The sequence below is a fragment of the Aquarana catesbeiana genome, linkage group LG02 (genome assembly GCF_042186555.1).
Source record: "Aquarana catesbeiana isolate 2022-GZ linkage group LG02, ASM4218655v1, whole genome shotgun sequence".
NCBI classification, from domain to species: domain Eukaryota; kingdom Metazoa; phylum Chordata; class Amphibia; order Anura; family Ranidae; genus Aquarana; species Aquarana catesbeiana.
In genome coordinates this window covers 187,423,652-187,437,686 of record NC_133325.1, presented here as the reverse complement: position 1 = coordinate 187,437,686, position 14,035 = coordinate 187,423,652, and the positions used below count along the sequence as shown (strand labels likewise).

At 41.4% G+C, this 14,035-nt stretch overlaps 1 protein-coding gene across 1 annotated transcript; it reads right to left on the bottom strand.

Annotated features, from left to right (window-relative positions):
• Nucleotides 1-4,864: 4,864 nt before the first annotated feature.
• On the bottom strand, nucleotides 4,865-11,319 carry RHEBL1 (RHEB like 1). Its single transcript, XM_073617902.1, has 8 exons — nucleotides 11,268-11,319; nucleotides 8,539-8,610; nucleotides 8,379-8,446; nucleotides 8,217-8,299; nucleotides 7,957-8,013; nucleotides 6,287-6,334; nucleotides 6,099-6,183; nucleotides 4,865-4,954 (listed from the first exon to the last, which is right to left on the bottom strand). The coding sequence occupies exons 1-8, from the start codon at nucleotides 11,317-11,319 to the stop codon at nucleotides 4,865-4,867; spliced, it is 555 nt and encodes a 184-aa protein (XP_073474003.1).
• Nucleotides 11,320-14,035: the final 2,716 nt, after the last annotated feature.

Genomic DNA, 14,035 nt, shown 5'->3' with positions numbered 1-14,035 from the left:
GTCATTTTTTTTTTGGGTACCTACTACCACTTGTGCTCGGGCCACCTAGGCAGCTCAAGCAGAAGTTCTCTTTTCCCCCTTACAATTTTCTGGGACACGTCACAGGTCCCAGAAGATTGCCCGACCAATGGGAAGCCACAAGCTGTCACAGCCGGGTGCCCACACTTGCAATGCCAGCACCGTGGAGATGCGAGGGATCAGGCAGCCGCATCACTGGACCGTGGAACAGGCGAGTGTGTTAACTAAAATTTATCAGCTACACTTTTTGTAGCTGCTGACTTTTAAAGCCACGTATACACAACTGGATTTTTCGTGGACAAAACCAGACTTTTGTCCAAAGGGTGTTGGCCCCAAGCTTGTCTTGCATACAAACGGCACACAATTGTCAGCCAACAAACCTGAACATAGTGACAGACTAGAGGCTTAGATTTGGAGCTTGAAGCCAAGGCTTTGTCTTGCTTTAGGAGACAAAGCTCTAAAAACACAGGAGTGCAAGCCTTCTTTTGGAGGAGAATACGGTTACCCCAGAGATTTCCCTAGTGCACTTGTCCAAGTACCACCAAAATAGGTGCTCCATTGAAGGGCATCTTCTCACTATATTGATCAGTGGAACTAATGCATTGAGCCAGAGGATTCTTCATGCGAAAGGAAAGGAGACTAGAGCTGGCCATACACAAATTGTAATTTGACCAATTCCTTTGACCCTGTTCATGAGAAGTCCATCTATCAACCAACTTTTTATGAATGGGCATGTTCGTAAATTTTCGCTTGATCAATGCACGCAGCTAAGCGAGTGCAGCACTGATCAGTGTACTCTAACAGTGGTGGAACCCTGCCATCAGAATACAACACAGCAGAAAGGATTTCCTCATCCACCTCAAAAAGATGTGGATGAGGAAATTGGATTGGGTTTTTCCAAGCCACAAACTTGGGGGGGGGGGGGGGGGGGGGGGGGGGGGAAGACAAAAAAAAAAAAAAAAAAAAAAGTGCCATCTACGGCCAGCCTTATCCTGGAACCTGGTTAAGTGCCTGCCAAGCCATCAACACAGTGGAAGTCCAGGCAGTTAAAAGGAGGGAGCTGTTAAAGAAAAAAAAAAATTGAGCCAAGATGCAGCTAAATCACGCTGCAGCAGAGAGACCCGTGCCTGCCTATCTCACTTTTGAAAGTTGGGGAAGTGAACACCTAATACTTTCTTCACAAAATAGACACAAGGCCTACTCCAAAACTTGGCTTCACTGGAAAATGTTCACATTCTCAGAAGATGGCAAAGCCCTCTGCATCCAGGGCTACTATACACGAATACCCCTCCCTTGGGGTTCTTAATCCCTCTACTAGCAACTCCCCCCCCCCCCCCCCCCCCCCTTTTTCTTCAACCCACATTGTCCCTCTTTCCTAACCATAATCTCCCTCCCTTCCCCTTTGACACCTACCCTTCCTCCCATTAATTGCTACAACTTGATCCAGTCTAGGAGGTGGTCCCTTTATTTTAGCTCAAATAATGCAGAATGTTATTGCAGGGTGTCCTGGTCACACCTGCTCTCCACACTACACAGTGACTGTCATATTCCCTGATGGATCTGGGGCTTTGATGGCATCACTTCATATGTTTGTTTCCGTTCTATTTAGCTGTTCTGTGAATGCTGGATACTTTAAATTTGGTCAGTCTGGACAGCAATGGTCTGGCAGATGGCCATGGATGCATGGCCAAACAAGGCCTTGAAGAGTGCTTCTAACCCCTTGTTCACCAAGTCCTTGAAAGTGGGAAAATTTGGGAAACAGGCTTTAAGCCAATGGCAGGGTCAACACAGGTTATATCCATTTCTGAAGGGAACCTGCAATAGGATATTGTTGGAATAAATTTTCCGTGGTGGGGGCCAAAACCATACAAAATACTCTAGAAAAAAAAAAAAAAGGAGTGAACGGAGAAGGTCTTAACAGGTTTGGGAATTTTAGAGAACCCATGTTGGATACCTTGGGGTGAGCAGACTCAAGGTGCTCTAATGCCAAGTAGTATTCCACTTCAGTAAGGCATCATTAGATTTCTACTGGCCATACACCAATAGAAAAAGTAATTTTTTGAAGTCGTTTCTAGTTGTGTCAAATGGATGTTAGTTTTCAGCATGGATGAGAAGAGAAAAAAAAATAAATAAAAAAACCACAAACACTAAATGGAATCCCAGATGTAGTAATTGGGTTTCATTAAATAGCATATGTGGGCAAAATTTTAAAGGGCTTTCAAACAGTCAAAGTTAATTCAATGGACGGCAAGAAACATCCTGACAATGATTTTTCTATGACCCTTTTGAAATCAAACTACCCATATTGCCAAGTTAGGTGTGAAATCTCAGTGGTGGTCATTTCCATCCTAATCTGATTCCTCTTTCTAGTCCACTTCTTCAGGCAGCACAGCAGCCACAAGTCCAAGACAAACGCCCAACAGCACTAGGGTCATTGGTTCCAAACCATGGCACTACATGCCTGGAATTTGCATGTTCTCCTCATACAGGTGTGGGTTTCCTCTGGCTACTTTGGTTTTCTCCCACACTCCAAAGACATGCTAGTAGGATAACTGGCTCTTGCCTAAATTGGCCCTAGTATATGTATGAATGAGCGTTAGGGACCCTTCGATTGCAAGCTCTTTGAGGGCAGGGACTGATGTCAATGTAATATCTCCCCATCTCTGCATAAATTGACAGCACTATACAAGTACCTGTAAATAAACTCAGGAGGGAGACTGAAGGGGCTGTTGTGACCCCGGCTATTACCTTCAGTAGAATTTTCCAATAAGGAGTGGTATGAACCCAGGGGAGTTCCCAGAGGAAGGCAGGGAATCACTCTGACAACAGTTGTTGGCCCTTCAAAGGAGGACTTTAACTTTGAGCTGTTCTGAGGCCCCTCTGTTGGATCTACCATGTGGGGTGCTAGGTGTCCTCATGATCTTCGTTGCTGCAGAGAATGAAGGGTTAAGCTTTTTGTAGCAGTATGGTGGGCTCCTGGAACCCAGGAAGTGCCAAGGGTTGCTGTGTGGTACTGCAGGAGCAGCGTTGCAAACACACCACACCTGAATACCTGTCAGCTGAAAAAGTGATCCACCACGGGACAGTCTTCAGAAATAGACGAAAATGAAAACAAGTTCTAACAAGTCATGACATTTGGGGTCCCCATTTGCTTGAATAGGCCACATTTGGTAGTGGTTCTGCCCACAAACACAGCAAAGCAAAGATTGTACTCACAGTATGTGTACAACCACCCTCTGAACCAGAAATTAAATCAAGCCTGAAGATGAACGTACACAAAATTAGAGGAAAAAAAATATATTTTTATTTGGTTTTCCACAAGACAGAAGAAAAAACAAAACACACACACAAAAAAAATAATCTTAAAAGTTTCAGTAAATAGCACAACTTAACAAAATGAAACCCGTATAGACAGTTGTGCATCAATTTCACACAGAAAGTTAAAAAAAGAAAAAAAAAGTTAAAGTCTACCCTGCTTGGGTTGGATTGGTCTCACAGACCACACAGTCAGAAACCACTACAATAAAGGCACATTAACATGCAAATCAAGTATTTTCCAAGGCATTGCAATTATAATATAAATGAACATACTCAGCATTACAGAGATGTGAATCGAACACAAACCTCCCAGTGCTGAAGCTGTAAACAAGGGGTCACTCCCCACCTACCCTCTTAAAGCCCAACACCAGCCAAAGATTTTGTTTGGATAGAGGGGATGTGTTAGATTGGGTCAAGTTTTAATGTTCTGTGCACCAATGGAGGAGATTGACAGGTTAAAGCCCAACTAAACTCTCAATTTAAACTGGCCAAATACATTCCAAGTCCAGTAAAGAGACCCCAAACAAGTCTTACTGTTAAATTCTCTTTACAAAAGCAGTCACAGTACAAGCAGAAAAGATGTTCCCTGACAAAACTGTATAGAGGACTAGGTTTAGCAGTAGTGGCCTCTTTGTTGCATCTCTGCAGAGACACCACTGCTTCTGCACAGAACTATAGTCTTGTGCGGAAGCCGGGGCTGTCTAAAGAAAACAAACTAAGACTTTGAATACCTGCTCTGATGCACCTGAAATGCATTTGGCCAAATTAAACTGGGAGATTCAAATGCTGTCTGACAGTTGCTTTAAAATGAATTTCTGCTCATTCTGTCCAATAGCCTCCATGTGGACTGAAGAGAAAAACTTTAAAATGCCTGCCAGCAAAAACCAAATTAAAAAAAATTGTCTGGGGTTGGGCTTTAAAATGAGTTAAGAGAAACTGCAGCATTTCCAGGGCAATACAATCACCACTAGATATAGGGGATAGATCCCCTTTACAGTAGAGAATAATCTGTAAATGTCACTCCTAGTTACAGAAGTGAAAGAATTATATAAATACAGCTTATTTTGCTTCAAACTCACCCTCCAATACACATAAACATAAATAGATCATGTAACAGATTAAAAAGTTCACAGAACAAAAAACAAAAAAAGGGATTCTGTAACAGATTAAGTAGTTCGGAGAAAAAAGGTAAACAAACCATATATACAGCAATGTTGTACTGCTGCCTATTTGTGCAAAGTGGCTATTAAGATTATAGAGGCCTCATATCAGAGCTGCAGCCAGGGCTGTAGTTTGTGCTTTAAGGCATGATCACAGCACAGGACTGTAGGACATAAGGCAGAACATGGTTCATAACAAGCTTATCAAAAAGGGAAAAGGAGACTGGACAGACAAATTGATACACTGTTAATATATATCACTGCATTGATTGGTGCGTGGTTTCACATTCATCCCTTTGGACACAACGCCAAAAGCAGCGAGTAACTCATTGTGCAAGAGCCACTGGCTGCAGTGATTGGCACACTTTTCACATGAAGCTACACCTTTTCTTTTCACTGAAAGACCTCTCCACACGGTCTATCTCCTCTATGATTTTAGTGAAGATTTGTTTACTTTTCTGTAACAAAGAAAAAAAAAAAAAAAAAAATTAAGACACTGTGCAGAGTCTGGTTGTTAACAGAACACGTGACTTAGTGGCAATTAAAAGAAAACCAGTGCTGAGAAAAATCTTGCCATCAGCCAAGATTTTCTGAAATGCTACTTGCTGAGCTTTCATACGGATTTAATGTCTCCGGTTCAAAGTTGCCGACCAGGGACAAGCGTGAAAATCAGTTTTGACCATTTACTGTGTGCTTGTTTCAGGTATGTGGCCTAATAGGTGTTGAAGAAAAAAAAAAAAAAAACCCACACAACACTGACACTTGTATACAAGTAGTAAACAGTGGCAGCTTCCAGATTCCTGAGCATAGCACACCATTAAAAGTAATTCAGTAATAATTTTCAGTTACTTCACTAGCCCTTCATAGAAATCCAGGGGACTTTTGCCATTATGCTAGGCAAAGCCTTGTCTGCATAGCTTGTGCAGGATTCTGCTTTTAACACCCCCCCCCCCCCCCCCCACACACAACTTCTTATGAAAGTACAAATTAGAGCAAGGGGGTCTCAAACTAGTGGTCCTCCAGCTGTTGCGAAACTACAAATCCCATCATACCTCTGCCTGAGGGAGCCATGCTTATAACTGTCCCCCTTGCAGTTTTACAACAGCTGGAGGGCCACCAGTTTGAGACCCCTGGATTAGAGGATCTGGCATGTGTTTGGTGGAGCCTATGAGCTACACTGATGGAAGCCGCTCTTTCAAATGTGAGAACGGTGCCAATTTACTACAGCCTCACATTGCCTGGTGTATTTCAAATTTTTCAACAAACCCCATTGTATACCATTATTGTCCATGCATGCTAAAAACAAATATGAAATTGGAAGATGAAAAGGATGTATAATATTACTGCTTAAGAGTCTGTGGTAGCTGCATATTTTGGTTCTTTCCCCACCAACCATTTTCCCTTCAGATCCTCATTACATAGGAGGGTGCTTTAGATTTTGAAAAGAGAACTGGGAAGTCATACTAGTTTGACATTTCCTTTCAGCACACATTAAAGGAAATCTACAGTTTAGAAAACATCTTTAAAAAAAAAAAAAAAAAACACACACACACACACACACACACACACACACTTTTTGCACAATTAGAAAAATGTGTTTACCTCTTTATCTTTAGCAGATACCTCCATAAAAGCTGCTCCCCAGGAATCAGCCATCTTCTTGCCATCTTCTGTTTTCACTTGGCGACTAGCAAGAAAAAAAAAAACAAAAAAAAAAACACCTTCTCTTAATTTAAATTGCCAAAATGCAAACAGTGATCAAATGAGCAAATAGAGAAACTAAAAATTACCAATTGGCTGGAAGGTCATTCTTATTCCCCACAAGAACAATAGGCATGCTGAAAAGTAAGAATAGCAAAGTTAAGAACCATTTGCAATTCAATTTTAAGTGTTCATTCAGGGGGAGAAAAAAAAAAAAAAAAAAACCCCGATTTGCATTGGTATTTTCAGCTATGAGGCAGAGAATTTTTTTGAAACCAGTAGATAAGCAAGACAGCAGCCTCCACAAAAGTTTCCAGATGTAAGGGTCAACTTATGTTGCACAGGGGTGGCCACACTGATTGAAATTTGGCTGATCCCTGCTGAAGTTGTTACATCCTGAATATTGGTGTAACATGTTACGAAAGGATAAGTTCACCTTTTTGTAAGTTTACACTTTAATTGCGATAACCACCATCTTTGCCAAACAAGAATGCCTTTGCATTATATGCCTATGAAGGGTTATTTGGTCACCTTTTGCAAATAACCAGCCGAACACTCTTGACAATCTACAATGGAAGTCAAATCTTGCTGAAAAGATCTTCCTACAAGAATATTTCTCCATGTGTTACATTTGTAGGTTGCTTTACCTTCCAGTTCATAACTCACTCAATAGAGTTAAAGCCTGAAACTACCACCCATTACACAATTTGACATCTATGTTCTCATCTTCCTAAAGTAAATGTTGATGTAGCCTGGAGTTCTGTTTTGAGTCTCTTGCTGTTGTAGCTCTCAGTACAGAGTGCAAGTCAACAACACTGGACCCAGCTAAGGTTCCAGGTTAACACATGGAACCATCCTTTCACCCACTCAGTGGATATTATATAAAGCAAACATGGTAGAGTACCAAAAACTGACCAGTGCTACCATGCCACTTCCTGGTAAATCATCGCTTGGTGCCAGCCACCATTACTGATTGGAGGGCATTATGTGGATTTAATAGCCAATACTTCTGCTGGTAGGTCAGATTACACAAGGCCATGAAGAGCGCAATAAGCTGCAACATTTCTAAGTCCCGAGGACCAGAGCTACAAGTCATTTGCAGGAAACCATTTGCCTGATGTTTTACTATATTCAAGTAGTGGCTTGCCCCCCCCCCCCCCCCCTCTGAACTGCTTAGTAGCTCGGCAATTTAGGACTTGCTCCAAGCACTGTTACATAGCTCTACAAACATAGGTCAGGCATATACAATTTGTAGGACTGTATGGGTGTTGTGAATTGGTACTTAAAATGGCAGGTATGTTCACACTATAGAGTGCCTTTATTCTGCACCTTTTTGGTAAAATTGTGTTAAAAAAAAAAAAAAAAAAAAAAAAAAAAAAGCGCTAATATTTTACAATTATCTGGGCAGACCACTATGATTAAATCCTTGAATGAAGAAATGAGGCTGCCAACTTGCCTGTTCCTGGCAGTGAAGGAAAAACACAATTTGCAGAAGACTACACAAGCAATGGTCAGCCTTCATGCTTCTATGACAGGTTTGCTTAAAAAACTGACAAAACTACCTGGGAGAAAAACTGGACAGATCACCCATAAACAAAGAATGTTGCTCAGAATGGACCACTTTGTCAAGGTCAAGCTTGACTCAAGAGCAGCCAAATATTTTAGGCTGTAAAGTCATCCACAAAATGTTGCAATATCACATCTGCTGGTTTGCTATAGACAGCCAGTGTTCACAGGAAATGTGTTTAAAACAACTTACAGGCATTTTCCTCTACTATCCACAAGCGACCTGTACAGACTACACGCGATCTGGAAGCTGGAAAAATAATTTGCACACATTAGTTCTTTTTCCCCACCCAAGGGCAAAAAAAAAAAAAGGAATAAATTAAAATACAGTCTAAACTAAGCTTAGGAATGCATGAATGCATGACTATAGTACCTCAAAAGGATCAGTAGGGGGAGCCAGAGCACTATACAAAACATCAATTTACACAATTTCCCAAGGGAAAGTCATCTTACCTTCTTTCGCAAGCCACAGAATACACTACAATGTAACCGTGGATTCCAAACACGAAAGCCTGGGGAAGCAAGGAGTACTCATCCTGTTAAAAAATAAAAAAATGTCACCAATAGCCACAAACTAACCAATCATACAACAGCTAGAGACCAACAATAACTCACCAGGCCTGCTGTGTCAAACACATCCAGTTCAAATTCATCTTCTCCCAGAGTAAAAGTCTTGCTCCAGGCTGGGGGAAAGATAGCCGGGTTATTGAAATGGTAATCATACAGCAGGGCTTGGTATTTTCATGCACCACTTTAATATATTTCCATGACTTACTGTGTTCAATGGTGGGTTCGTAGACTTTGGGAAATTCATCATTGACAAACTGTGAAGCCAGTGAAGATTTGCCTATTGCAAAAAAAAATAAAATTAAAATGGGCATCAGAAAGGAAGCTATACATGACACCATACACTGCAGCAAAATGGCAAATCTTTCCATTGCCAATAGTACACCATTTTCTATATAAAAAAAAAGGAAGCCACTATCTAATGGGATTAAACATTCAAGGAAAGCTCTAAGGATATTACAGTGAATGATCCACAATGGGAACATGGGCATGAGCTACTCCAATCAGGGTGGATATAAATTAATTAAAAAAAAAAATTAAAATTTGATTATCAAATTTATTTTAAATAAGATGCTTTTGGGGTAAAAAAAAAAAAAAAAAAATCTATCTAATTATTCAGCATGAAATGAGCTTAGTTATGTAGCATGAGGCTGTATATGCCACAATATTTACATATTTGGTAAACTCATTCAATGAATCCAAGCTGAGATTGCATCAATGCAGTGCATTTCACAGTAACCATGAGATAAAACAAAGTTCAGGAACATCCTTTATCCCATTGTTTTGCAAATCTATGTACACTACAAACTGTATGATTGAATACACACACTAATCCAGGACTGGGACATTTATGGAAACTGCAGCAAATTACACATAGGTTTTCATTACTTCATCCCAATAAAAACGCAACTGCAGTAACCATAGTGACAAGATTCCTTCCATAGATCCTAGTCTAACTGCTGCAGGATACAACAGGTCGCTTAGAGTTATTACACCAATTCTACTGAAAAAAGTAGCTTGTTTTGGGATACTGCACTTGGTCATAAGAACGTGATTGAATAAGGTAGCCATGGTTAATGCCCTTAAACATCATGAAAGATTAATTGTTGCTATGTGTTACGACTCCTTGATCGCTATTGATTAAGGCTGTGATGAGTTTATTACTACATTAATTTAAACATTATTGTAGTATTGTATCAATACTGTACTAGTATTGTATCATAATATTGTATTATTAATTTTGCCATTGGTTAGTGAACTCAATAAGAACTCTTGAAAGGCAGTGGATTCATTCCAACAAGATCACACTGATTGCTATATGTACAATATTTACACTCTGCTGATGGCGTGCATTTAAACAAACCAGGTAATTTAGAACATTGACACCAGTGCTTGGATTACTTTGGGCACAGGCTAGAAGACATGAATACAAACAGTGCACATCACACAAAGCAATTTGTTGCTGTTGGCATTATTACACCCAAGGCTCTGTTCACACTGGCACACTTTTTGCTACACCACACACCATCACACCTTTCAAGCATATGAAGAAAAAAAAAAAAAAAAAAAAAAAAAAAGTGTCCCTTTAAAATCCTTCTGCATCTTTGGTGCCCCTTTTCCAAAGAAATGCACCACATTGTTTTTGGCGTTGCATGTCTAAATTGTTTCCTCAGGTGAAAACGCAAAAAAAAAAAAAAAAAAAAAAAAAAAAAAAAAAAAAAAAAAAAAAAAACACACACACCACACGTTTTGCTTTACACTTTAACATAATGCATTAAAAACTGTTATGCTTTCTCAAAAACACAAATACACTTTGCTCTATACTTGTAAGTGCAGTCACTGTAGATCTGAGGGGGGACATGCGAGAAAAAAAAAAAAAAAAAAAAAAAAAAAAAACCCCCCACACATTTTAGCGTGCACATGATTGGATAAAATCAGCAGTGCTTCCCCTCAGATCTACAGCGAATGCACTTTCAAGTGCAGAGTGGATTTGCCTTTCCTAAATAACCCCCATTGTGTTATTACATAGCAGTGTGAACAGGCCCTTAAACGTGCAGAATGGGGGGGGGTGGAATCAAAACACAAAACAAAAAAAACAAAAAAAAAAAAAAAGACTATAAATATAAAATAAAACCCAAATATACCAATATATTAAAAAACAAAAAAATACAAAATTAAAAACTATACAAAACAAATTAAACAATCCCCTCCCCATCTCCCAAGAGAAAAAAAACAAAAAAACAAAACCAAAAAAAAACAAACACACAAAACCAAATACATAGACAATTTTGAGAAAAAAAAAAAACAAAAAATAAAAACCCACACTTTAATTATCTCAAAATATAAATAAATCACCCCCCCACACACACTAGATATATTATAAACAAATCACACCCCCCCCCCCCCAAAAAAAAAAACACCACACAGCAAAAATTAAAATAAAACCAAAGACATCAACCACACCTGGTTTGGCTGCTGTGGATTACTGCAAGAACTCCATTGATCCTGGTTGCTATGGGTTACAGCCCTCCATCATAAGAACATTAATAAATCCGATGGGAGGTTTCTGAGTGGGGGGGGTGAAGCTGGTTGCTATGGGAACCCTCTATCTTATAGAAAGAGACCAAGGGCTCCTCACATAGTCCCCCCCCTCCCCCTACCATAGTAGCCACCGCACACAGAGCAGTCGCCCTCCCCCCTCCGACCTCACAGGAGACCCTGCTGACCCCCCACACCATGATCAGGGCGATCCGCACCTGGAATGCTCTTCCATAGCGCCAACATATACCGCAGCGTTGCACACATCAGGTATAACAGACAGCCCAGTCGGTACCGACCCACCCATGTAATGTAAAAGTTCCCCCGATCACAGCCCGACCCCCCCAGCGATCACACACATACAGGAGGTGACTCCATAGCGATCACACAACGACTTACCAACTGTGGGGTATCCGAGCATCACAACTCTACGGTGTCTGACCACAGGCATGATGGAGGCGGTGTGTGACCTATAGATTGCGGGAGGTGAGCGGAGAGACAATGCGGAGCCCAATGACCAGAGTTGAAAATGTTTGACCAGAGTCCTTCACACGAGGATATCCTATTCCCAATTCACTATACTACCCGCGGCCTGAGCTCAAACATAAATGTATCACAATGGCCCGCCCATTGGGAGCCCCCTTAGCCAACCACGACTCTCAGGTTGAGCTGATTGGCTATAGGGGGCTCAGGTAACCAATGTGTGGGGGGGGATGAAAGGATGCCGCCGGTGCGTTCATTGTTTGGGTTGTGGAAGAACGCTAGCTCTCCGAGCGCTGTGATTGGTCATTGCGTTTAGTTGTGGTTTGTGATTGGGCAGCGCTGGAAGAGGGGCGGATGGCAACAAAGCCATGTGTGAGCGCGCACGAGGGAGCTGCGTGTGGTGTTGTCAGAGCTCGGAGGGGATTCCTGATTAGGAGGAGGCAGGGAGACGAGTGCATATCACAGGGGCCACCATTATCACACTATAGTCTTTCATTGTAGGCTCCCTTCCCGCCTTGTGTGGGGGATGGCTACTTGATTGGCGACACCTGGGCCAGTGCCTGAGGAGCCACAGGATCACCATGACTGGCAGCAATATAAAGTCTATATAACATTTCTCACTTTATTGTCTCCATAGAAGTCATACAAGGTCTATGAGATGTCTCGCACATAGAAAACATTTGTATTGTTCTCCATTGTTGTCTATGGAGCGATGTGTACAGATCCAGAATGCAGCGATTAATTCATCATTCAAAAAAAATAAACTCCTATAGCTCCCAACTGTCCCTGATTTCGAGGGATTGTCCCTGATTTGGAGCAATGTCCCTCTGTCCCTCATTCCTCCTCATTTGTCCCTCATTTTGCTCTGATCTATATAGTTGTATATAAAATGCACTTTTTATCTTTCAAAAAATGTTTCCCAGGGCTAAACCTTTCTTCCAAATTCTAAATTGCTGCATTTGTAAATTTTAAAAGCCAATATAAAGGAATATTCGTGTTAAAAAAAAAAGCCTTTGTGGATTTAACCGCTTCAGCCCCTGACCACTTGGCTGGCCAAAGACCAGAGCACTTTTTGCGATTTGGCACTGCAACGCTTTGACAATTGCCCTTTCGTGCGACATGGCTCCCAAACAAAATGAACGTCCTTTTTTCCCCACAAATAGAGCTTTCTTTTGGTGGTTTTTAATTACCTCTGCGGTATTTATTTTTTGCGCTATAAACAAAAAAAGCAACAATTTTGAAAAAAATTGCATTATTTTTTACTTTTTGCTATAATAAATATCCCCCAAAAATATATAAAAAAACATTTTTTTCCCCCTCAGTTTAGGCCGATACATATTCTACATATTTTTGGTAAAAAAAAAAAATCGCAATAAGCGTATATTGATTGGTTTACGCAAAAGTTATAGCGTCTACAAAATAGGGGATAGATTTATAGCATTTTTATTATTTTTTTTTACTAGTAATGGCGGCGATCAGCAATTTTTATTATCACTGTGACATTATGGCGGACACGTCGGACAATTTTGACACATTTTTGGGACCATTGGAATTAATACAGCGATCAGTGAGATTAAAACTGCATTGATTACTGTAAAAATGTCACTGGCAGTGAAGGGGTTAACCCTAGGGGGCAGTGAAGGGGTTAATGTGTGTCCTAGTTTGTGTTCTAACTGAAGGGGAGAGGGGACTGTGCAGGGGAGATAACAGATCGTCTGTTCTATGTCAGTTCTCCCCTCAGAGAACTGGAAACTGTGTGTTTGCACACACAGTTTCGGATCCTCCGTGTGCCCTGAGTCATCGCGGGAGCCCGGCGGTGACCGCCGGACACTCGCATTGGCGCGGGAGCGCATGCCCCCTAGTGGCCACAGGACGAAGCGACGTTACATAACGTCATTTCACCCAGCCGTGTTGGTCTGCCGCAGTACAACTGCAGCGGCTGGTCGGCATGTGATTAATTAACCTTTTTTTTGGTTAATTCTCCTTTAAGGGGGTGTGGCAAGGGGGCGTGTCTTATGCCTGCATACATTTGCTAGTAGGTGTCCCTCATTCCCATCTCAAAATGTTGGGAGGTATGAACTCCTATGATTGAGTGCTGCAATGTATGTGTATACGCCTGTATAGAATTGGGTAGACGTGTACATAGTTTGAGAAAGCATCCACACATATATGTATGGTCTTTATGGAGCATAACTTGTGATTTTATTTGCCAACAAGATCCAGCAATATATAGATCAGTAAATTATTACACCCAGGTGCAAGAAGCCTAATGCCGCGTACACACGGTCGGACTTTTCGTCTACAAAAGTCCAACGGACGCTGACGGACTAAAGCTGGCTGGTAATCCGATCGTGTGTGGGCTTCTCCGGACTTTCAACGGACTTTTTTAGCCTCAAATCCGACGGACTTTAGATTTGAAACATGCTTCAAATCTTTACGTCGTAAGTACGACGGACCCCGAAATCCGCTCGTCTGTGTGCTAGTCCGACGGACAAAAACCCATGCTAGGGCAGCTATTGGCTACTGGCTATGAACTTCCTTATTTTAGTCCGGTGTACGTCATCACGTACGAATCCGTCGGACTTTTGTGTGGTCGTGTGTAGGCAAGTCCGTTCGTAAGAAAGTCTGCCGCAAGTCCGCCGAAGGTACGTCGGAAGTCTGTCGGACAGGCTGTCGGACTTTTG